The 25,435-nt window shown below is 38.9% G+C and overlaps 1 protein-coding gene and 1 non-coding gene across 15 annotated transcripts in view; both read right to left on the bottom strand.

The window, feature by feature from the left end:
* The window catches only part of POLA1 (DNA polymerase alpha 1, catalytic subunit), a 391,031-nt gene that overhangs the window by 323,718 nt on the left and 41,878 nt on the right, over positions 1 to 25,435 (bottom strand). For all 14 annotated transcript variants that reach the window (XM_055564229.1, XM_055564223.1, XM_055564224.1 and 11 more), the window contains exons 21-26: positions 24,774 to 24,903; positions 24,141 to 24,260; positions 22,999 to 23,098; positions 21,625 to 21,749; positions 16,852 to 17,001; positions 16,326 to 16,448 (exon numbers count right to left, since the gene is read on the bottom strand). In XM_055564229.1, the coding sequence (XP_055420204.1) occupies positions 16,326 to 16,448; positions 16,852 to 17,001; positions 21,625 to 21,749; positions 22,999 to 23,098; positions 24,141 to 24,260; positions 24,774 to 24,903 (748 nt within the window). The remainder of the gene's footprint in view (positions 1 to 16,325; positions 16,449 to 16,851; positions 17,002 to 21,624; positions 21,750 to 22,998; positions 23,099 to 24,140; positions 24,261 to 24,773; positions 24,904 to 25,435) is intronic.
* LOC129640492 (small Cajal body-specific RNA 24) lies at positions 22,283 to 22,412 on the bottom strand. The gene has a single exon (XR_008708859.1). It is a non-coding gene; the product is annotated as a small Cajal body-specific RNA 24 (non-coding RNA).

The following is a 25,435-nucleotide window of genomic DNA, read 5'->3' on the forward strand; positions in this document are numbered from 1 at the left end:
TAGCGTGCTGCGGTTCATGGGGTGGCAGAGTCGGACACGACTGAGCGACTGAACTGAACTGAACTGAACGAGCTGTGGGAAAGTGGGGGTGGGGAGGGCAGCAGGCCGGGAGCACAGAAGGTGACTGCAGAGGTGAAACAACCCAAGAAGGACCCAGGAGGTCAAGGTGAACTGAGACGGAAGCCACTGGAAGGGACGTGATGCAATCACATATTAAAAATACAGATCACCTGCTGCGTGGAGAACAGATCAGAGGAGGCAAGAGTGGAAGAAGGACACCAAAGGCAGGCTGCTGTGGTGATCCTGGCCAGGGACGGTGGCTCTGAACTAGGAGAGGGGGTGGCAGTGGCCGTGGAGCCAAAAGGATGAATCTGACTATTCTGAAGGTAAGACTGGCAGGGGTCACTACTAACTGCATCTTGTGCATGCTAAGTCGCTTCAGTCATGTCTGACTCTGCAACCTTATGGACTGTAGCCCTCCAGGCTCCTCTGTCCATGGGATTCTCCAAGCAAGAATACTGGAGTGGGCGCCATGCTGTCCTCCAGAAGATCTTCCCAAACCAGGGATCGAACCTGCATCTCCTAGATCTCCTGCATTGGCAGGCAGGTTCTTTTCCATTAGCACTACCTAGGAAACCCAACTGCATCTTAGGACTGGGCTAAGAAGTGACAGGAAAGATAACAAGTTCTTAAATATTACACAAAAGGCTGGCGTTTGCCACTTTGTGTCAACTACTACTTGCTGCTGGAGGACATGAAAAAACATTGCAGGCTCCTGAATCTACATAGTAAATTAAAGGAATTAAATGTAAGCTGAAGTCACTGAGTTAAAAAGTGAGGGAGGTCAGAGTAAATCACTCAGGCAAAATTAGTAATGAGAAAGAGAAGCAGGCAGCCAAAATCAGTGGTGTAGGTGGACAAAGGCACAAAATGCAGAAGAAACAGCAAAGTAAAAACACAACAGAAAATAGTTTGGCAAACAGCCTATAAACTGGCCTTATTAGAGTAGACTTTTCAGCATTCGAGAGAGAAAAATGTAGACAGGGTAAGAGTGGCTCTGAAGCGGGGGACACCCCCGCAGCCAAGATCACATTTACTGAGTTGCCATGCCCTCCCTCCAGGGGATCTTGCCGACCCAGGGATTGAACCTGTGTCTCCTGCATTGGCAGGCAGATTCTTTACCAATAGAGCCACCTGGGAAGTCACTGGATAGTTACCATGAGGAAAAAACGAAGAACCTGCGGCTCGGAGAGGTTATAAAACCGGCAGGTGGAGAAGCAGGCTGGGCACGTGTACCTGAGGGGTGGGGTGGGGAGGAGAGGCCTGGATTCCAGGGCTGCCACTTAGCTAGGATGTTTCACAAGCTACTTCTCTGGACCTCAAATCCCTCATCTATAAACTGGGGAGAATGAGAATATCTCCCTACAGGATCCTTATCTTTGGTGAGGGGCTCATTTCACTGAGTGTCCTGACTACAAGGTCCATCCCTGTTAGCATGCCACAGGAAGGTCATGGCTTTTTACAAAGGGTTTCACTGTACGTAATCTACACTGAAGTAGCCTATGAAATATTAGAAACATCCCTCAGAAGAGAATGCACTTTCGTATTTGTTTGTTTAGTTTATAAGTTTTTTGCAGTGTATGAAATTCGATTTTTACATTTTTGGGGGGGGAAAGCTAAAACTACAAAAAAAAAAATTAAAAAGATATCTACCCACAGCAATTCTGGTCATTGCCACAGATGCACTCAAACATCTCCAACTGAAATCAATGATCACGTCCATGTCCCCGAAAATTTTCCAGCCTATCACCAGCGTCTCTTTCTGACAGCACCCACCTCCTCCCCGAAATGCTCTTCCCTGGCTCCCACAACATGTGTTCCTTCCTTTCTCCTTCTGTGCTGCCTCCTCCAGGCCATTCCACACTGGGGACCCAAAGACAGGAAGAACCCTATGCCTACTTTTCTCTACACTCTCTCCTCTCCCCGAGTAATCCCATCTACGTCCATGACTAAATTTATCGCACTTCACCAAATGATCCCCAAATTTATATCCTGCCACCTCAAAATGAACGTGTCCAATATCAGACTGCTCATCTTTCCCTCCCCCGGGCCCAAACACAGGCATCTCCCAACACTCCACCTCAGTGAGAGGCTTGCCATCTGTCAGCCTGCACAACTCAGCAGGTCAGGAGTTCTCCTGAAGCTGACCTAGGTATTTTTCCCATCCTAAGCTCAATATCCAGGATACTGCCAGGTTTAACTGGTTCTTCTTCTCTTAACACATCATGTCGGCATCTTCTACCTGTCTTGGGTGCCATCACACCAGCCAAGCTACCACCATCACTTGCCTGGAATATCTTAAATAAGAGCCAACTAACTAGTTTCGCTCATCCACTCAGACTCTTCCAACTAACTCAGCTAGAGTGATCATTGCAAAACGTAAACAGGAGTCAATCCCTCCATCCCACAAAGGACCTGCTAACACCCCCCCTCCTTGTTCAACATGGCCAGCTAGGCCTGCACAGTGGGGCCCATGTCCTGCTCTCCAACCTCACCTCCCATCACTCCCCTCTTCCCCTCTACACTCCGCCCAGCTCCAGCAGCCTTCTCTCAGTTCCTGACGACATAATGCTTCCACCCACCATGGGACCTCTGCACAAGTCATCCCTCATCCTAGAATGCTGACCCCTCTAACCCTTTAGCTTAACTCCTGCACACATGTTCCCAACCTCAGCTTGAGTGTCACATGCTCAGGAAACCTCGGATTCTTCAGTCTGGGTGCTTTGATTCTTCAGAGGGCCTTTGCTATCAGCATTCAAAAATTCCCGTTCCATGCCTCAGCACTTATTTCTCCTGGGTCAGCATGATTATTCACTGGACAATGTGCTTACTGGCTCTCTACTACCAGAATAAAATCCCACGAGGATAAGGCCATTGAACTCTCAGATTTACCACCATGTCCCCAACACACCAATACCAGGCCCAACTGGGTGGGGGTTTGGCGCCTTCCTCTTCATTTGTGACAAGAGACCATGGTCCACGGGCTTTCCAAGGTAACGTGCTTTGAGACTGGAGTATGCAGCAGCAGACATTGTCAACCAGCACCCTCTAACACGTGAAGACAGAGGCTCACAGGGATGGACTTACTCAAAGTCAAACACAGAAAACACACAGTGAATGAGCTTGGCACCCGTGTTTCCAGTCCAGGCTTCCTTCAGCAGACATTCAGGCTTTTTCACATGGTGTCTGCATCTATGGCAGATCCTTTCTCTTGTTTACTAGTACAGAATCACGAGTTCGGCCTCCCAAGCTCTAGCTCTAGTTTTACTGGAATCATTACCTAAGGCTTTTGCCTCAAGCCTGCAGGTCACAAGCAATGTCATTTGTCTCCATTTCCCTCTGTGGGACACACAGCAAATGTTACTTGAAGAATTTCTGGCTATGAGGCAAGAATCAGTAATTGAATTAAAGATATTCACCTGCTCTAAGCCAATCTTCTGAAAACAAGCCATTTTTTTCTGCCCTGTCAGGACACCATTAAAGAAGAAATTCAGATTTTTCATGTGATTCAACCATTGCATCGTGCCACACAGTTCAACTTGAATAGACCATACACCCTACCCTATTGGTGGGTGCACAGAAATATTACATGTAGCCTTAAGAACAATGCACATTATTAATAGACCATGAGCTTATTCCTTTCCCCAAGTGCCCCCTCCTCAAGCCTCCTCCTCCTTGCCTGTGGAAGGCACAGTCTCCTCCTGCACAGGGCTGAAAATATAGCCTGTGGCTAAGTTAGCAGGGGTGAAAAGCCCCTGAAACAAATATAGCCAAGTGTCTAACACTCCAAATTATGACAGAAACTTAATATCTCTGCTCTACTCCCATCCCTACTCAACTTTTAGCCCTAAGGCAAAACTCTCACCACTAGCCTCAAAAGAGCCAATCTTCTGTTAAATGTAAAAAAACAAAGTCGATAAAAATAGGTAATAGAAAAACTAAACCCAAACCTGCAAATAACAATTAGTTATTCCAAACACCAGGCATAAATCATTTCTAGTAATCACTCATGCTTTATTGTTCTTTTCAAAATGCACATAGAGATTCACTTCAGTTACATTCTAGTTCCTTTTGCTTTTTTAAAAGAGGAAGGGAACTCTCAAAGAAAAAACTGAAATTCTGAGAATCTAATACATTCAAGTTTAAAGGGACACCAGCCAACTGAGCCACAAAAATTCGTAACAAAAAGGAAACGAGGACAGCTGTACAACCCAACAGTGGCACTACATTTCAAAGTAGGTACAAAATCTCTAAAGCGATGACTACAGGGCTCAGGAATCTCTGGCTTCAAATCAAACAGCTTCTTACCACATACACACGTACAGAAAGCCGCTCTTCTCCCCGCCTTCCAAAACTCCCACAACTTACCAAACTTGGCTCAGTGTAATTTCACACCGTATTTATGATATGGCAAATTGACACAGGCTCACGCTTGCCTACTGAAGTGATGAAACGCCAACAGAAGGCACTAACTCTATTAGTCTGCCCTCAGTTAGCCAGTCCTGAGCCATAATAAGTCCAACTGACTTGTTTTGCTTTTAAATGTAAGATGGATGTATCTTTGAAGGGTCTAACTGTACTGCTGAGAAGAGTGTGCACAGGCCACCATACAGCATGGGCTGTCAAAAGCAGGTTCTTCCAATTAACAAGAAGTGTCCCCAGCATGGCTGAAGCCAGGAGATGGTGTGGTGACATCTTATACACCGTCAAATTCAAACACTGGGGTGGCTGATCCATTTGGGGGTTGGGGAAATCTGCAAGGTTGTGGAATGTGACCACATCGCCCCCAAATCTATTACCTGGGCAGATGAGGAAAGGAAAAGCTAGAGGAAAGATCAGTATTTTGGGTTCACAATAATCCTTTCTCTGGGCTTCCCAGGTGACTCAGTGGTAAAGAATCCACCTGCAAAGCAGGAGACACAAGTTTGATCCCTGGGTCAGGAAGATCCCCTGGAGAAGAAAATGGCAACCCACTCCAGTATTCTTGCCTGAAGAATCCCATGGACAGACAAGCTTGGCAGGCTATCTGTAATCCATGGGGTTACAAAGAGTCAGACCACAACTCAGCGACTAAAATAACAACAATCCTTTCTCTATAATCCATTTGTATCTGCAATTTGTGGAAGAGGTGGGGGGAAGGATGTGAGAGGAAAAAAAAAGCAAAGTTATATGATATTTTCCCCTTTCCTTAGGAGTAGCATTATCCAGGAAATTATCTAGGCAGGCTGACTGTGGAACCAGACAATTAAACTTACGCCAGTTTCTATGCCACTGGTGAATAGTGGTTAATAACTTCACACTTTTCTTTTTGTGTCTTAACAAGGAGGGAATGGCACTTTCAAAATCATTACTGCTCTGTCATCTTGGTTCACTGCCAAAGCAAGGAGCTGCAGAACACCTGTCAAATAACACGCGGCTCATGAAAAAGAAACAAACACCAAAACAGGTTTATAGAAAATGTTCATGCAAGTAGAAAGAGGAATGAGTTTGGGTTAACAGGAAGTCACTCATTGTGGCAGAGGGTGGGGAAGAAAGGAAGATTTCCAGGCCTCAGTTTCTGTGATTCAAGTCAGAGTAATGAGACTCAACCTGCTCGAGCAGAGACCAGCGGTGCAAACACAAGGTTAGTCTGATAGTAATATTTATCTCCTCGTCCTCAGCCACCTCCCTGTGGTTTCAGGAATTAAATGGGCAAAATGTCGAAGCAAAAATACCACCCCTGTCTTCTCAAATCAAAGTGGCTCAAAATGTATAAAGAATTCTTTTTTTTGTTCTGAGTATCCAGGCCATTCTTATCAAATTAGGCTTAAAAATCAAGATCCTATATTAAAAATGCATCTCTTCCACATCCAGCCATCTATAACTGCAGAAACTTCTAAGTCAGCATGAACCCAGGGTCACAGCAAACTAGCAACTAAGCCTGTGCATCACAACTATTGAGCCTGTGCTCTAGGGCCCGGGAGCTGCAACTACGGAGCCCATACACTGCAACTACTGAAGCCTGCATGCCCTAGAGCCCATACTCTGAACAAGAGAAGCCACCACAGTGAGAAGCCCAGACACTGCAACCAGCGAGAAGCTCCTGCTCATTGCAACTACAGAAAAGCTCCTGCACAGCCAAAATAAAATTAAAAAAAAAAAGGCCCTAATTTTGATTGGGAATAAGGAAATTCCACCTTCCTTAATGAAATAAATCCTGACACTTTTAAGGTTAGAACTGAGAAGACTCTGAAGAGGGAAAAGGCCAGTCCACACAGCCCCAGGACCACCTGTCTGCTGCTGACACCCAAGGGTACACTGTGTCGGGAGGAGTGGGAGGTCTTCTTGACAAAGACCCAGGCCAGTTCACAGGCAGGACTTGACTTTGGTTCCCTCTTCCCAGCTGCCTCTAATATCGACCGCCTGTGTCTTCCTAAACCCATACCCTTTCAACAGTCAAAACCCAAGAGCACACAAAGCCACATGTTCAGGCATCTTGGAGATGATAGGTTCCAACCATTAAGAGAAGGGTAAGATTCTTCTCAATTTATTTTTAAAAGTCTAAAGTTTTAGCTACTTGCAAGAAATGTTACGTGTTTCCAAAAACATAAATGCAAACCAGGCCTAAATGTAACCCACTTGTCTCCAAATTATTCTATATATTTGAAATTCTTTGTCACTGTACTTCTCTCAAATTACTGAATGTCTAATTTATCATAATCAGAACTGGCCTTACATGGGGGTATTTCCAAGGTATGTCCTCTTCTTAGCTGTATATTTACCAACAATACTTTCACCAGTTTCAGAAAGAATACAGACAAATGGACAAGCAAAAATAGATGTTATTTAGTAAAAGTTCATCAACTTTTTAGTAAAAGTTATAAATAATCTGCAGTTAGGATGCCTCTTGCTTGACTGAAAACAGGTGTTTCTATAGAAGTTAAAAGTATATAAAAAGAACCTTAGTTCTAAAATTACCATTAATTTGTACTATGAAGAGTTTTAACTCATTCCATCTGAATTACCACCCATTCTGAATTAGTAGATGTGAATTAACAAGGTAGAACAGTATGAAGAACTGCAAAGAATTTAGAACCCAAACATCCCTGAATTACAACAATAAAAAGGGAATTAAAAGTTTTTCCGGCTTAGAATTGTACAATGTAAACAACTTCAAAGTGGTAAGTGATATGTGATCACTGAAAAAGGGATATTACTTTTCTTAATATTAAATATATTCTGCCAAAATATATTAAACCTTCATTTTCAGCCTTAAGAGAAATTAACTTCTTATACTAAAAAAATTCAAAATGTTAGTAGGTCAGCTGAAGTTAAACGTAGTCTTAATGGTGGCTATTAAAATTCTGGAGACAGAATTAGAACTCTCCCCTCCTACCACCCACGCAGTTTCCACCAGTCTGGTCTGGCAAGAAAATTCTTCATACTGCCATGTGACAAAAACATATATTTTTAAGACTAAAGTGTCCTCTCAACCTAGAGCAGAGGGAAGAAATGAAATACAAGACTCAGCAGTTCTTTAGTATTTCTACATCACAGTGTCCTGTGAGACTCTCATAAATGCTATGCACCCTTTCCTCCTGAAAGCACACATATGCAGACACACAAAATATCACATACAACTTGAGAAGAGTCACAGACATTCCCTCTGCTTCTATGAAAAGTTCTCATATGACAATATAAACAAGTGAAACCTCAAAATCCAGGTTTTATAGATGTCCAAAAGATTATTTTCCTCCCTTCTTACTACTTGTAGTGTACTTTCCTCCACTTTAACCTACTATGACTGCTACTGTTAGAAATGAGAGTGACTTTTCTATTGAGTTGGCAAAAAAATTCATTCATAGAAAAACCCAAATAAACTTTCAACATTACACATGACTCTCTTTTATTAATAGATCAGAGGTCCACAAACTTTTTCTATAAAGGCCCAGAAAGTACATATTTTAGGTTTTGTAGATCATTCAGTCTATCTGGGCACTAATCAGCTCTGCCATTCTAACAGAGCACAGCTGCAGCCATAACAAGTAGGTGTAGCTGTGGCCCAATAAAATTTTCTTTACACAAAATAGGCAGCAGACAGGAGTGAACCCATGATTTATAGGTTATCAATCCCCAGAATAGAAGAACAGATTCAATAACTCCACAGGAAGCAAAGAAGACAAATACAGTTAGACCTCTTCTGTACACGATCCCTAAAAATAATTCCATGAAGGATTTAACACCTAAATAAGAAAAGCCAAAGTCTGCAAATTTTAGAAGAAAATAAGACAGAATGTCTCTGTCATTGGAGGAGGGAAAGATCTCATAAGACAAAACAAACAGTGTACAAGGGGGGAAAAATCAAATATGTGACAATAAGTTTTAAAAACTTCTGCACAAGAAAAGACAACAAATATAGTTAAAGAACAAATCACAGACTAAAAGGTATTTGTAACAAAAATAACCAAACAAGAATTAGCTTTTGACCTAAGAATACTTAGAGACATACAATTCAGTGAAACAAGACATACATGCACAAGCAAATTACACTGAAAAAAGAAAACTGAAGCATTAAAACACATGAAAGGATGCTCGCCTTAATACTGAGGAAATGTAAATTAAAATCACAATGAGCTATCACTTCACACTCATGAGACTGGCAAAAATTTTAATTCTGATAATAACTAGTGGTAGCAAAGATGTGGATCACTAAGAATTACGCAATAAGTATGTTTACAAGTACATAAGAAGTTTAAGACCCCTCAACAGAAAAATAACAAATTCAAAAAGGTAAAACTGAATAGCAAAATTATTCCCAACTATTTTTAAACTGGGCTTCCCTGGTGGCCCAGTGTAAAGAATCTGCCTGCCAATGTAGGAGATGGGGGTTCAACCCCTGGGTGAGGAAGATCCCCTGGAGAAGGAAATGGCAACCCACTCCAGTATTCTTGCCTGAAAAATCCCATTGACAGAGGAGCCTGGGGGCTACAGTCCATTTTGCTGCAAAGAATTGGACACAACTTAGCAACTAAACAACAATTTTTAAATTAACCTCTAATTCTGTGACTGAAGAAGTCATGTATCATAGCCCCATGGCCATAAATATGATGAATTTAACTTTCTGAAAGAATTAGCGTGCCATGATAAATTAAATGACTGCTTCCACTAATAAAATATCATATACTGCTTGTGGCCATGCAAACTCCACTCCTAGTAATACCCTGGAGAAACTCTCGCACAGGTGGCACTGTCTACTATAGCACTATTTGCAGTAGCAAAGAATTAAACCTAAAAACATGGACAACTGGAGAATTAAAAATATCCTGTGCTATATTTACTCACTGAAATATTACACAATAAGTAACATGAATAAACCAAGTCTGAAACTGTATCAACATGGACCAGCTTAAAAACTGGTGTACAGAATAGGTACTTTCTCCTACTGTTTTTGGCAAACTGCAAAAACACATGTATAGCATGATACATAAATGGTAAAAACTTCTAGGGCACCACATATATAGGTACACATTATCTGTTGTGAAAGCAAAAAACCCTGGGCAGAAAGGACACAACTAACCTGAGAGAGCAGGTACCTCAAAAAAAGAAAGAAATGAGAGAGGGTATGGAGGAAAGGGTCTTCAGTTGTCTCTACAATATTTTATTGCATTTAATTTGTTAAAACTAGGCTTTTTAAAGAAAAGACATTGACAATGTGAAACTTTTGCTTATTTGCAGATAAATCAGAAAGTCTCTTCAGCACTTAATTATAAGATTCTGCCTATTAACTCATTCTGTTTTGCCACTGACATCAACGAAGGCTACAGCCAGCCCTCCATCCCAGGGCCCTTTTGAAGGGCTCTTGACAGGCACTACTAGCTTGTGGCCAAGAGACTCCCAGGAAGGCTTGCCCAGACTGTAGTGTTTTCCTGTAATGATTTGGACACATTTTTCAAATGCCCAAATTTCAGCTCCAAACGCAACTAAAAGCTAGGCAGTCTACAACTGGTTGGCAAGCAGGCTGGCAAAGACTCATTTTAGCCTACTGGGTGAGAAAATGAAAACACATGGGCTCTATACCCAAACATTAGAGCACACGTTCACTTTAAAACGCAATCAGAAATCCAGACCAAAAATCATTTTCTCAAGGGCACAGAAATAACAGAGTGCAGAAATAAAACAATACCAACGTCAATAAGTACTAATTATTCCATAAAGACAAATATTACCATTACACTAAGAATTATGCAATGAGTATGTTTATAAGTACAGAGTAAGTTAAAAATCCCTCAAAAAAATGCCAACAAATTCAAAGAGGTAAAATTACACATCAAAATCATTTCAGTTCTCTTTGGATTAGCCTAATACTGTGACCAAAGGAGTTATGTATTGTAACCCCATGGCCAGAAGTGTGAATTTTGCTCTTTGATAGAAGAATTAGCTTGCTATGATACATTACATGATTGATCCAATCAACAAAACTTATTATTCAAAGACCATCATTATTTTAAACACTAAGTAGACTATTACAATCCTTTGGTCCTTTAATAATTCCAAATTAATAAAAGTGAAAAATCTGGACAGATTTGTGTCACTAAATGGCCTTCATTATTGTTCACAGTATAAAGCCTTAATTGATTAATGATCTCAGGGTGTCTATCGCCATCTAGTGAACAACCACTTCAATTACCACACCAGTCACTTTACCTAGTCTTGTTTTCTCTGTGGTTTAAAATATACATCCACTTAGTGCTATCAACTTACCCAGTATCTTTTTTATGTCTCTGCAAATACACTGAGAACAAACACAAATATAGATGGTATTTATGTAGAGTCACTTCTGAATATCTATCAACTAGCTTTCCATATTACTTCTCTGGAAATACTGAATTCATTATTTTTAAATAACCTGCACACTATGAGGTCCCTCATACAATTCCTTAACCATTAACTAATTCCTCTACCGCCGAGCAATTAAAAATCATAGAAGAGTTTAAGTGTGAAAGATCACACCTGGGAAAAGACAATATTGATGTCCATTTGACATAACTATTAGCATTTTTATTATAAACCTGTTTTTAAAAGTACAATTAGTAATTACTCTGAGTACTCTAGCAGCCATAATACATTTGATTACAGAAATTATTAGGTCACCAGAGCCAAACCTGCATGATTCCAACAAACTGAGCACACACAAAATAGACTTAAAAATAAAATGGGGGAGGGGGGCTTAAGGCCTCCCCAGATTGTGTATTAATCCATATTCAAACGCGAAATGTTACAGTCTTTTCTGGTGACATACTATCAGGTTTCCTTCTCATTAATTTCTACTTGAACCTTAATCTAATTTATCCTACAAGGATTTTAAAAGCAATCAACTTCTAGGATTTTCAGGTTATACTATATTACTATATTTCAGGTTACTATATTATTTGGTCTACTCTTGGTACAAAAACAAGTTTGATAAGTCACAGAAATATTTCAAAATTCAACAAACTCTCTTTTTACACTTCATTCCTCCTACATCTTCAATCTTCAAAAGATTCTTGAATTCACAAAGACCTAACATATGGAAAATAACAGTAAACCTACAGACAGATTATCACATAAAATACTTCCATCCGCCAGTGCTAATAATTATCACCAATACATTACAATCAATTTTATTATAGGAAATAATTTCTGTACGTGGCTTTGAATCTTCTCAAATAAGATTTCCAGGAAGCAACTGTGTAATTATTGTTTCTCATTAACCTCACATTACTTTAAAGGCCCATTTCCCACAGCTGCTGTATATTTTACTTGTGGGAAGAAGCAAAGGGGAAAGAGACAAGGGGAAAGCAGAAACCAAGAATTTAAACCACACATGATTATTTCTAGATTTATCTAAAATTCTTTTTTTAGTGGGGAGAGTAGGGGTTTTTTTAAACAAAATACTTAGTAAGATTTGTTACTCTTCCATTTTATATAACAGAAAAATAAAAATTGAGTTTCAATTCCCTATTAAAAATTGAGCTAAACAAAAATACTGCCCTTAAAGTACAATGGATTAGGGAAGTGGGGGAGATCATTGGACAAATTTGGGGCTTATCATTATCAACAGTGCCCTTTTAAGCTTGTGGATTTCTGAGCCAATGCAGAAAATGTAACAACAGGGATTTCCCAACAGCAAGAGGCACTCTCCAAGGGAGTAAATTGTCAACTATTGCCTCTCGTGAGAAACTTAAGAGTAACCTTGATCCAATCTCAATAGTCAACCCATGTATTATCACCCAGTTGGGGCATAGTGAGTACATTTCCTAATACAAAAATAAGATGGTATTCTATCAGAAGCCACTGGATACATACACAGAAATAAAATTTAAATAATTTTAAAGTAAACTTAGCCTAAGAAAATGAAGACATCCTTCCTTCATTTCAATAAGCCCCTAAAACACCTATATCTTCTCAAGGAAAAAAGGCTTGTGTCTTGAGATGAGTATTGAAAAAGGCGTTCTTCTAGGAGTAAGAGGTAGAATACAAAGCAGCAGTCAGGAAAGCCATCCTGAGATGGAGCAAGCACACAACCTTCATGCAGCAAGAGCTTTCAAGTCAGGAAGATCTGGATTCCCATTCAAATAAGTCACTTGTTACACTTCACCTCTGAGTTTATTAGCTTTCTTATCAGCAAAATGGGAACGCAATTACCTCTATCAATTGATTCTTATGGGGTCATACTGAAGAATGCATCTGAAACTGTCTCACATTATGCTGGTGTCCAATACATGTCTTGCCCTCCCTTACTGTTCCCTCAAGAGTCTTTGAGATTGGGCTCCCAACAGAAGAGCAGCTCTCAACGTCCTGTTCATTTCATGCCAGTGAGATCTACACCATCCAATACAGCAGTTCACTAGCCATATAGGGATATTTGAGGTTAATTTTAATTATAATTATGTAAAATTCAAACTCTACTTCCTCAGCTGGCTGACAGTAGCCAGCTATCAAGCACTCACTACGCACTTGGGGCCAGCAGCTACTACACTCAATACTGCACATGGAGAACGTTTTCATCATCTCAAAGTGCTATTACATACGTCTAGTCTAGATTCTTCACAACCCAGATAATCACGATGGTGTGATCACTCACACTCACCTACAGCCAGACATCCTGGAATGTGAAGTCAAGTGGGCCTTAGGAAGTATGACTACTAACAAAGCTACTGGACGTGATGGAATTGAGCTATTTCAGTTGCTGCTAAGTCACTTCAGTCGTGTCCGACTCTGTGCGACCCCATAGACAGGAGCCCAACAGGCTACCCCGTCCCTGGGATTCTCCAGGCAAGAACACTGGAGTGGGTTGCCATTTCCTTCTCCAATGCAGGAAAGTGAAAAGTGAAAGTGAAGTTGCTCAGTCGTGTCCAACTCTTAGCGACCCCATGGACTGCAGCCTACCAGGCTCCTCCATCCATGGGATTTTCCAGGCAAGAGTACTGGAGTGGGTTGCCATTTCAGTTGAGTTATTTCAAATCCTAAAAGATGATGCTGGGAAAGTGCTGCACTCAATATGTCAGCAAATTTGGAAAACTCAGCAGTGGCCACAGGACTAGAAAAGGTCAGTTTTCATCCCAATCCCAAAGAAAGGCAATGCCAAAGAATACCCAAACTACCGCACAATTGCACTCATCTCACATGCTAGTAAAGTAATGCTCAAAATTCTCCAAGCCAGGCTTCAGCAAAACGTGAACAGTGAACTTCCAGATGTTCAAGCTGGTTTTAGAAAAGGCAGAGGAACCAGAGATCAAACTGCCAACACGCGCTGCTGTGCTGGATCATCGAAAAAGCAAGAGAGTTTCAGAAAAGCATCTATTTCTCCTTTATTGACTATGCCAAAGCCTTTGACTGTGTGGATCACAATAAACTGGAAAATTCTGAAGGAGATGGGAATACCAGACCACCTGACCTGCCTCCTGAGAAACCTCTATGCATGTCAGGAAGCAACAGTTAGAACTAGACATGGAACAACAGACTGGTTCCAAATAGGAAAAGGAGTATGTCAAGGCTGTATATTGTCACCCTGCTTATTTAACTTCTATGCAGAGTACATCATGAGAAGTGCTGGGCTGGAAGAAGCACAAGCTGGAATCAAAATTGCCGGGAGAAATATCAATAACCTCAGATATGCAGATGACACCACCCTTATGGCAGAAAGTGAAGAAAAACTAAAGACCATCTTGATGAAAGTGAAAGAGGAGAGCGAAAAAGTTGGCTTAAAGTTCAACATTCAGAAAACTAAGATCATGGCATCCGGTCCCATCACTTCATGGCAAATAGATGGGGAAACAGTGGAAACAGTGGCTGACTTTATTTTTGGGGGGCTCCAAAATCACTGCAGATGGTGAATGCAGCCATGAGATTAATTAGCCTCCAATTAAAATAAATAAATTTATATTTATAAAAGAGAATAACATGGCATAATAATGACAAAAAAAAGACGCTTACTCCTTGGAAGGAAAGTTATGACCAACCTAGATAGCATATTGAAAAGCAGAGACATTACTTTGCCAACAAAGGTCTGTCTAGTCAAGGCTATGGTTTTTCCAGTAGTCATGCATGGATGTGAGAGTTGGACTATAAAGAAAACTGAGTGCCAAAGAATTGATGCTTTTGAACTGTGGTGTTGGAGAAGACTCTTGAGAGTCCCTTGGACTGCAAGGAGATCCAACCAGTCCATCCTAAAGGACATCAGTCCTGGGTGTTCATTGGAAGGACTGATGTTGAAACTGAAACTGCAATACTTTAGCCACCTGATGCAAAGAGCTGACTCATTTAAAAAAACCCTGATGCTGGGAAAGATTGAGGGCAGGAGGAGAAGGGGACGACAGAGGATGAGATGGCTGGATGGCATCACTGACTCAATGGACATGAGTTTGAGTGCACTCCGGGAGTTGGTGATTGACAGGGAGGCTGCAGTCCGTGGGGTCACAGAGAATCGGACATGACTGAGCGACTGAACTGAACTGAACTGTATCTAGATTCTGAACAGGGGTCAGCTTTTTTTTTTTTAAGAGCCAGATATAAATATTTTAGGCTTTGCAGGTCATTCAAATTTCCATCTTGACTACTCAACTCTTCCACTGTACTGCAAACGTACCTACAGACAATATTTCAATGAATGAGTGTGACAGTGTGCCAATAAAACTTTATTTATAAAAACAGATGGCAGGCTGGATTGGGCCCATAAGCTGTAATGAGCTGACCTCTACGCTATAGAGGATTCTGACTCCAGGTCCCCAGCATGAGTATTCTGCCTATAACCACTACCTCCTTAAGACCAAGTAGTCTTAAATCCACTGACAGAAATCAGTATTTTACTAGAGCTAAATGGAATTTAATATCTAATATAACTATTCTCTTACAAACTAAGGAAAATCCACGCACATGGTCCTAAAGCAGATGAAGCTTTTAGTGTTTACAGAGGGATAGCACCTCCAATCTGTTTGGTATGTAGCCCATCTTTCTAAAACCAGTTACTCTAAATCTATAATTCCAGTTCTGATGATGTTCATGCAATTAGGAATTTGTACATCCAGCTGCCTACTTAAAATGCCTACAGATCTATAACAACTCTCAAAGGTAACATATCCAAGACAGAACTTCTCTCCCAGATTTCCCCTTCTTAATAAATGGTTTTGCTAGCTAACCAGCTAAAAGACAAAAATGGAGGCATCCTCCTTGACTTCTTCCTTTCCCTCACACTCCAACCTAATATATCCACAATAAAACTAGCTTCCTTACATCATAGGCTTCATTCATGCTACCTCATAAAGAACACTTCCTTGACCAAGCTAAGCCAGCCAGCCACCTTAACAGTGTTCAACCTACCACTCTGTTTTAATTATCTGCATAGCATTACTTCTATCATATTGTCTTATTTTTTATATTTGCTTATTCACGTATTTAAAGTCTGATTTCCCAAATGACCTTTTCTCCACCCCAAGCCCTTTCTATACCCCTTGCCCTAGGTAGATACGAGCCTCACAACAAGGGGACTTTTTATGTCTTGCTCAACACTCTATCCCTGGTACCTCGAACAATCCCTGGCATACAGTGGATGCTCAATAATTACACATACACAAAAAATGGATTAATGAATGAATCCTTACTTAAAAGCATATCTCGCTCAAATTTGTCCTAAGAAAGGGATATTTGAAGCTGTATTACTAGGAAGCAAACTTTTTGGCTCTCCCACTCCGTAATATGTATAATTTAAAATACTTTCATTTTAGATATGGCAATGTTATACCATTTACCTCCCTTCCTTTGTATGTCACCAAAGCAGCCAGGGGTTTGGCGTAAAATCTGCTGTAGGAGAATCCCAGGCAGCCGTACATACTGTTTGCCGTGAGCTTCAAAGCCTTCTGTCGAATGTCATACTGCAGGCCACACAAGGACAAAAGACAGACAACAATATTTGCAGATGCATAAGCATTACATTAGATGTTTTCTAACTCACCAATAAGAAACCCTCAGTGTCCTTGGAGAAAAGAACTCTGAACACAGTCAACCCATCCTCCCAAAGCCACGATTCCCTGACCTCCTAGAAGCAAGTAAACAGATTCCAAAACTCTAAGGTCAGAAGGCACTTGCTCAGATACATCTTTGCAGACAGAGGTGCCTTGTACTTTGAGGCATCAGATGTTTCTGAATGGTTTCCTATCCACCAACTTAAAGTAAGCACATGCATTTGTCCACAGTATCCTGTTTAAATCACTCCTAGATAATCAAATTTTCAAAGGTGAGACTGTCACTCAGAGGTTGCTGAGTGGAAAGATATACCTGAAGATGAAGGTCTGGATTTAAATCGTGCTGTTTCATTAGCTGTTTTACTTGTCTTCTCCGCTCTACCAGTTTTCGGATCTCTCTGGGCAAAATGCCCATTTCCAAGCTTGGATCTGGCAGCTCGGGGATCTGCTCTTGCTCTCCATCCTGATGAACACAAGACAAAAACTTCAGATAAATCAAACTTTTGTGAAATGAATTCCCAAAATCATACCTTGTGGGAACTTAACCCCACATCTTGTAAAGCTACTTTCTTGTCTAAGTATAAAGGTCAACAATGCTGAGAGGGCTGAAAAGCAGGTCAATGCTGCTCTCTTTTCAGTCAGTTCTCTCAGCCTATCATTCCCAGTACCTTCCCGATCTAGTTCTTGACAAAATGTAGGCATCATTTAAAAGCATGAATTTTTTTACACATGCTCCTTTTCCCCCTTCAACAAGATTGGGGAGCAACATGTTTGGGGATATTGTTTTTAAAATAAAAACATTAAGAGAGACTGCTTTAAAAAAAACGCAGTTAAATTACTATTTTTAAGACCTGTGCACTACCAAACAAAATGCTACAAAACTCTGTTAAACTATGGGGAATCACAGCAATTACTTTAAGTGTTTTAGACTGAAAAATAAAAACCTAAATACTAAATCAGCAAATCTCTTTTAGGAATCTAGGGCCCATATTTAAATAGGCCACGACATTTCTAAAAATTAACACACATATACTCCTTAGTATTTATGCGGTACCTTTTATCTATCAATTGCTTTGCAGTTGGTACAATAGCAACATTTTAAGAAAGCAACCAGCAGTCTTACATTAAAATTTACAGAAGGCAGGAGAAGCATTAGACCATTTTTCTCAAGGCTCCATTAATTCTACTGAATATTAACAGGATACAAAGAAAAACCAGGCACATTTGCCCTTTCAAAGGTTCAAAATTAAAAATAAACCTCTTGGCTTAAAGTATGTCAAGTCAATGCTATTTGATAACCCAATTTTTACAAAGTATCTGATTTTATAAAGATCAATAACTGCAAATGAACAATCTCACAATAGTAACAGGGACCTATTGTTTTCCAATAGAGCAGATGATGATAGCAAACCTATTAGAGATCTTGGTACACAACTCGTTTATTTACAGCAACCAAGGAGGTCCAATAGAAAGTAAACTGAAAGAATCTGAAGTCAGGCAAGTTACAATCCATGCCTGGCTCTCCCAGCACAAGCTGTGTGGCACTAGCTGTTCTGAAGACCAAATGCAGTACTGCCCAGGAAAATGATACAGAACCCATAAACTGCTACATGTATAGTATTTCTTAGATGACTTCTTTCAACTCTGAAGTGTAATTTCATATCCAGAATCTAAACTGGAAAGCTCAAATAACAAAATGGTGGTAGGAGGGAAAGGAGGAGCTGTATAATGATAACTATCCTAATACTGACACAGACAGGACACAATCCAAAGAATATTATTAACCAAACGTAGTCACTACCTCTTGGGGATGTCTACTCAATACCTACCCTGTAAAATTATCCTCCAGTCTCATAGAAAAGCCTATCCTCAGCAGACACATTTGTACTGTGTGAACACGCTCCTGCGGCCACAGATGATGGACAGGTGTGTTCACCAACCTAGGCAAGCCTCTAAGATTCTCTCTTCCAGGAATATGGAATTAGGACTGAAAAACAGCCCCCAAGCTGGAACCAAAAGACTTGTAAATTCAGGAGTTAGAGAGCAAATAGACATCTTCTGCCCTTTGCACAAAGAAGCAGAGAAAAACAACATACAGAGATAATGTCAATTTACATCTTTTACTGCTGGAGAACCAAATCTAATCAAATTCCCTACTGACAGTCAATTGTATATAAGTTTTATATATGAAGAACCACACATTAAGTTATTAAGCCGTACATACAACTGTTGACTATATATGACTAGTTAGATTAAAATTCATGTGATAGAATTCAAAAGGATCCTTTCGAAAAGGATGTTTAATGAATAGAATCGGTAATAAATGCTTTCATGGCCAAAATTAAAGCCTGAAAATAACAAGTGTTACAGAAATAGGGGAACAATTCACATACGTGACTGGTAGGAGTATAAAATGGTACAATGACTTAGGAAAACAATCTAACAGTTTCCTTTCAAGTAAAACATACACTGTCCAATGCAACCCAGCAAATTCACTCCTTAGGTATCCCCCAAAATGAAAGCACATATCCACAAAAAGAACTGTAGAAGAATGTTCACGGAAGCTTTATTAATAACAGCCCAAACTGAAAATAATCCACATGCTGATCTCAGGGGAACAGATAAGTATGAAATACATCTTAACAGTAAAAAGGAAAGAATAGCAATAATGCAACAACACAGAGGAATCTCAAAAAAATTACACTGAACAAAAAAAGCCAGATACAAAAGAGTGCATACTGTATCACTCCATTAATCTGAAATTTTCGAACAGGCAAAATTAAGCTATGGTGATATAAGTCAGATCAATTACTGACTGATAGAAGAGGGGATTGACTATAAAAAGCCAAGTGAAACATACCACAACTTAAGGGATGAAGCTAAAGCACTACTTATCGAGAAATTTACAGTTGCAAATGTCTAAATTAAAAGAGACGATCTCAAATCAATAACATCACCTTCTATCATAAGAAACTAGAAAAAGGGCAAAGTAAATCAAAGAAACCAGAAAAAAGGAGGTAATAAAGACTAGCACAGAAACAGAACAAAAAAGCAATAGAGAAAAACTCAAGGAAACCAAGGTTGCTTGTTTGAAAAGATTAACAAAATTGATAAACTTCTAGCTATACTGAAGCTTTTTCTTCAGTAAAAATACCTTTTTCTTCAGAAAAAAAGATGACTCAAATCACTAAAATCAGGAATAAAAGGAGGGGACCATCATCACTACTGACCTTAAAGAATTACAGTGATTAAAAGGGAATAATATGAACAATTTTATGCCAACAAATCAGATAACCTATACAAAATGGACAAATTCCTAGAAAAGGCAGAAACTACCCAAAGTGACCAAAAGAGAAATAGAAAATCTGAACAGACCTGTCACAAGAGACTGAGTTAGAAATTTAAAAAAGAAGTCTAAGACCAGATAACTTCACTGGCAAAAATTAAAATATTAAAACAAATCTTACATGAACTCTCCCCAAAAACCGAAGAGAAGGGAACTCTTCCCAACCATTCTATGAGGCCAACATTGCCCTAATACCAAAACCAGACAAAGACATATACAACTATACACCAACGGCCTTTATGAATACAGAAAAAAACTCAACAAATACTAGCACATCGAATCTAGCCATATACAAAAAGGATTATACACCAAGGGGGATTTATCTCAGGAACAAAAGTTGGTTCAACAATCGATATAGCATACTATATTAAAAGAATAAAGAACAAAAACCATATACTGATCATCTTAATAGATGCAGAAAAGGTAGTTAAGAAAACCCAACACTATTTCATGATTTAAAAAAAAAACAACTCAAAAAACTAGTGCTAGAATGGAACTTCCTCATACTGATAAAGGCCAGCTGTGGGAAACTCTCAAGTAACATAATATTTAATAGTGAAAGACTAGATGTTTTCCCCTAATATCAGGAACAAGAAAAGGGTGTCTGCTCTTGCCACTTCTATTCAACTGTACTGAAGGTTCTAGCCAGGGCAGTTAATCAAGAAAAGGAAATATAAGGCATCCAAATTGAAAAGGAAGAAATCAAACTTTCTCTATTCACAGACAACATGATACTGTCTATAGAAAATCCTAAGGAATCCACAAACTATTATTACAACAACTAATAAATGAGCTCAGCAAAGTTGCAACAAGATCAATATACAAAACTCAGTTCTATTTCTCTACACTAGCAATGGACAAACCAAAAATGAAATTAAGAAAACATTCCATTTATAACTGCACCAAAAAGAAAGAAATATTTAGTAATAAATTTAATAAAAGTGAAAGACTTGTACACTTAAAACTAGAAAACATCTTTGAAAGACATTAAGGACCTAAATAAATGGAAAGACTAGATTTTCATGGATTGGAAGACTTAAAGATGGCAATATTCCCCAAAGGGATCTACAGATTCAATACAATCCCCATCAAAATCCCAGCAGGTATTTTTGCATAAATTGACAAGAGATTCTAAAACAAACAAAATGTGACATGTATCGCTAAATGGAATATTCAGCAATAAAAAGGAATGAAGGACTAATACATACTACAACACAAATGAATCTTGAGAACAGTATGCTAAGTGAATTAAGCCAGACACAAAAGGTCACATATGATTCCATTTACAGGAAATATACAAAAATACACAAATCTATAGCAGTGGAAAGATTAGTGGTTGCCTAGATCTAGAAGGGACTGAGGGAGCTAAGGGCTAAAAGGAAGAGAGTATCTTTGGGGAAAAATGAAAATGTTCTAAAAGTGATTATAGTGCAGTTAGCAAACTCTGGGAATAAACTAAAAGCCATTAAATTGCACACTTTAATAGGTAAATTACAGAGTCTGTGAGTTACATCTCAATAAAGCTATTAGATAAAAGACACAGAACCAGTCTGAGTCTCCTCCTACCCAACACTGCCCCATTCTGACCACGAAGAAAGGATATGTTACCTTTTAGAAGGAAAAGCTAGAATGTCATTACCTTTCAGAAGGAAAAACTAGAACACCAAGCCCTTTGCTTATCTTCCCCCTTTAAGCACTATTTTTAATCTCAATTTCAAGAGTTCCCAGTTGAATACAAACCTCTACAACTTTCTGTGCCTCTGAAGCAACTCTTTGCACTGTTGTAAAACAAATGTTGAATTCCTGAATGATGGAAGGATACAAACTGTTGAAGTCCAGAAGCAAAATGAACTTATCATAAAAACCTGCAAGGAAAAAAGGCCCATGTTACAAAAAGTCTTTGGCATAACACAGTATTAGAAGTACTATACTATGACTCCTTATACTATTCAGAGCTGTGAGGCAGACAAAGGGAAAAAAGGAGTTGACTATCACCCTGTAAATATATATCAGAGTGAAAAATCAGGTAACCAAAGACAAAGAAAGAAGAGATCCTGTCTGGCATGGAAACCTCAGCAGTCCCCCCAAAATACTTTATTATTATGGGCAAATACTCCCCCTCATATCAATTACTTTATTTTTTTTTCATTTACTATATCCTATCAATTACTTTACACAGGTGCCATGTACATTTCCAAAAAAAAAAAAATTCTGCTAAATTCTCCTTCAAGAACGCATTCCTTTCCACCTATCCTCCCCCCCACTCCTCAAATATTTAGTGATCTCTACCAGCGAGTGGTTATACCTTTTTTTTTTTTACAATCACACCTTCAAAGAATAAAACAGGTAGCCTATTTACCTGTATACAAAATGCTAAGATCAGACAAGATGTATACATAAATGTCAGTAGTGGAACGATCCACCCTTTTTACTAGCAAAGGGTGAACAGAAAGCTACTGTATTTCTCTAGGACATTTACAAAGAGTTATCTTCACCTTCAGAAGAAACTGAATAGAAGTAAATGTCCACAGTTAAGACAATAACAACAACAGCAAGCATATACCGATAGCTTACTGTGTGTCTGGTACTATTATTCCTTAAATCCCAGTGTGGTATTTTTCTTATTGCCGGACCAGGGATGGAAACCGTGTCCCCTGCCTTGGAGGGCAGATTCTCAACCACTGGACCGCCAGGGAAGTCCTGACAAATAGCTATATATTGGACGTGAGGTTGGCAAAGATCAAATTCAGCCTATCTCTTTTTGTAGCACTCATGAGCTAAGAAGAGTTTTTACATCTTTAAATGGTTGGGAAAAAAATGTACAAAGACTATTTCAATGATATGTGAAAATGACACAAAATTTAAATTTCAATGTCCATAAATAAAACTTTCTTGGAATACAGCAAAAAAAAAAAAAAAAAGATTCACATTAATCCCATGTTAAAAGACTGGCAAACAAGATTTTCACATGAACGTAAGAAAATAAATAAGGTCATTATGAAACCTATTCACTAACATACAAAACACAACTCAGGTCTTTTAGTTTCTCAAGCTGACTCTGCATTAAGAAGCCCCTTCACATCAGGGACAGAGCCATCTGCTGCCCAGCCTTACCAACTTTGGGGTCCAAGACCAAGCCTCCAGAATAAGCTGCTTTCTTACGTCCTTTTTTGTATTTATTGGTGTCTCCATCAATGTCTTCATCTTCATCTCCCTAATATCAAATGGAAGATAACTTCACCAGCCAGCAACTCACGAACCAATTTAGAAGGTTTATGACTTCCCCCTTTCTAACTGCAGTACACAGTTCTAACAGATATTTTACTTTCAGTTAATGGTCCTCTGGGGAAAGACAGTTACTTTAACATGTTCATGAATCCAAATGAATGCCAAGCATGGTACTTACCAAAACAAACATTGTATCTAAGTCGATAAATATGCAAATTCCACTTTAAAATATTTCTGAATAATACGACTTCACATTTTTAAATCAATGGATACTAAAAATTCAACTACTCATGTCACGTAAAATTTGAGATTCTAAGAGTTCTCTTATATTCATTACTCTAACATTCATGATATAAAAATACAAAATATTTTTAGATATTACCATTATTCTCATTATTAATATGGACACCTTAAAATAAGTATGTCCATATGCTAAAAATTCTTTTCCAAGTAGTTTAATTAAAAAACATTTAATACTCAGCAGAAGTCAAACTCCTCTAAGTTAATACTTCACTAATTTTAATAATGTATGTAAAACAAGCACAACAAAAGAACCTGAGTCATTTTAACATTAAACTCCCATTCTAAATTGATTACTATCCGTGCTGATAAAACAGTAGCTAAGCTAAGTTTTATTTCTGGTGTGATGGAGGCTACTTCAGAAACCTGACTGTGGTGACCTTAATCCTACTAGAATATAAAAATGCAACCACACAACATAAAAATTAAGGCTAAGGGGTTCAAAGAAATAAAAGGTTTGACTGGTAGTGCTAACCCAGCAAAACAATTTCCATCTATGGTCACTCATCAGAGGCCTAATGCCTCCCTCAAAGAATTTCATATTTCACAAATAATTTTTATCTGTATAGAGAAAAGTAGAGAAGGAAATGACCATACCAAAACAATGGAGCAAACAGGATAGTTTCCACTTATCTGGGAAGTAGATGTTATCACAGCCCAAAGAAACAGTCTTGTTAATAAAAAGGGGGGATATAAAAAAGCAAAACACTATATAATTTTGGACCCACCAGTTTCTGCTGAGGCTTTCTGAAAGTCTGCTTGTCAGGCACAATATAGTTGTTTTCATAAAATGCATGAAGTAATAAGAACTCATTACGCTCGGATCGTCCACCCATCAGTGTCCTAGACTATTAGAGAATTAAAAAAAAAAAAAAAACTTGAGCTCAAAACCACAATAAACAAAAGCAAATCAAATCGATAAATTTAATCATAGCACCTCCTTAATAAAAAAAAGATCCTTCAAATTCACTCATCATATCAAGGGCTGCTTTAAAAAAAAGGGGGGGGTATTAATTATTTCCAGCAGCTTCTTTAAGCACTACAGTTAAAAGGAGACAAAGAGAGCTTAAAATACCCACAACTCGGCTATTTCTTTACTCTCAAATGGACCATTCCACAAATCAGACACATCCAGATGTCAGAGACAATCCTTATGTTCACCCAAATTTCAACGTACTGCACCTGGCTTTCCTCCCCTTCTCCCAAGCAGTTCTTCATTTTACAAAAGAAGCCCAGCTTTCAAAATACAAGTTACTCATTTTATAAGCATGCATTTAGACTCATTATCATATAACAACTACCCCAAGAAAACACTGGATCCAACAGGAAATGCTTTTTCCCCCTTTCTAAGTTAAATTTACCATAATGTTCCCAGCGATGTTAGTGATCTGCAATGCTAATGGAAGAACATTTAGCTCACACATGATCTGCAAAATGAACCTGGCATCTTTCCAGGTGTGCTCCAACAGGTACAACAGATGAGAAGAGTCACTGTACAGAAAAGTAAGAATGAAACAGAATCAAGTAATTAAAAGAAACAATGATTACAATTAGAATTTCATAAAGCATTACTAAAAATTTTTGGTTATGTAGCTTCAGAGCAATGGCACCTCACACTGGAAACAATTTAAAATAAGGTCAGTATGAAATTAGGAATTCATTCATACCATTGATCCCAATGCCTTTCTCTAAAACACACAAAAATCACACTAAGATAAAGTTATATGTTAACTACAATCTGAAAACACCCTAAATCCTTTCATTTATTTCATCCACTAAATATGTATTACATACCCACTCTATGCCAGACATTGTTCTAAATTCTGGCAGTGAAAAAAGAGACAAGAATTCCTGTCCTTATGGGGGAGATAGAATACAACCTAAATTTTTAATATGTGGTATGTTAAATAAGGCTAAGTGTTAAGAAGAAAAGTTAAGAAGGGAATATTAAGGGTCAAGAGCAGAGACAAATTTCAGTTAGGGAACCAAGGAAGAGTCCACTGAGAATAAAGATCCACAAGAG

This window comes from Bubalus kerabau, chromosome X (assembly GCF_029407905.1).
Source record: "Bubalus kerabau isolate K-KA32 ecotype Philippines breed swamp buffalo chromosome X, PCC_UOA_SB_1v2, whole genome shotgun sequence".
Taxonomy (NCBI): Eukaryota; Metazoa; Chordata; class Mammalia; order Artiodactyla; family Bovidae; genus Bubalus; species Bubalus kerabau.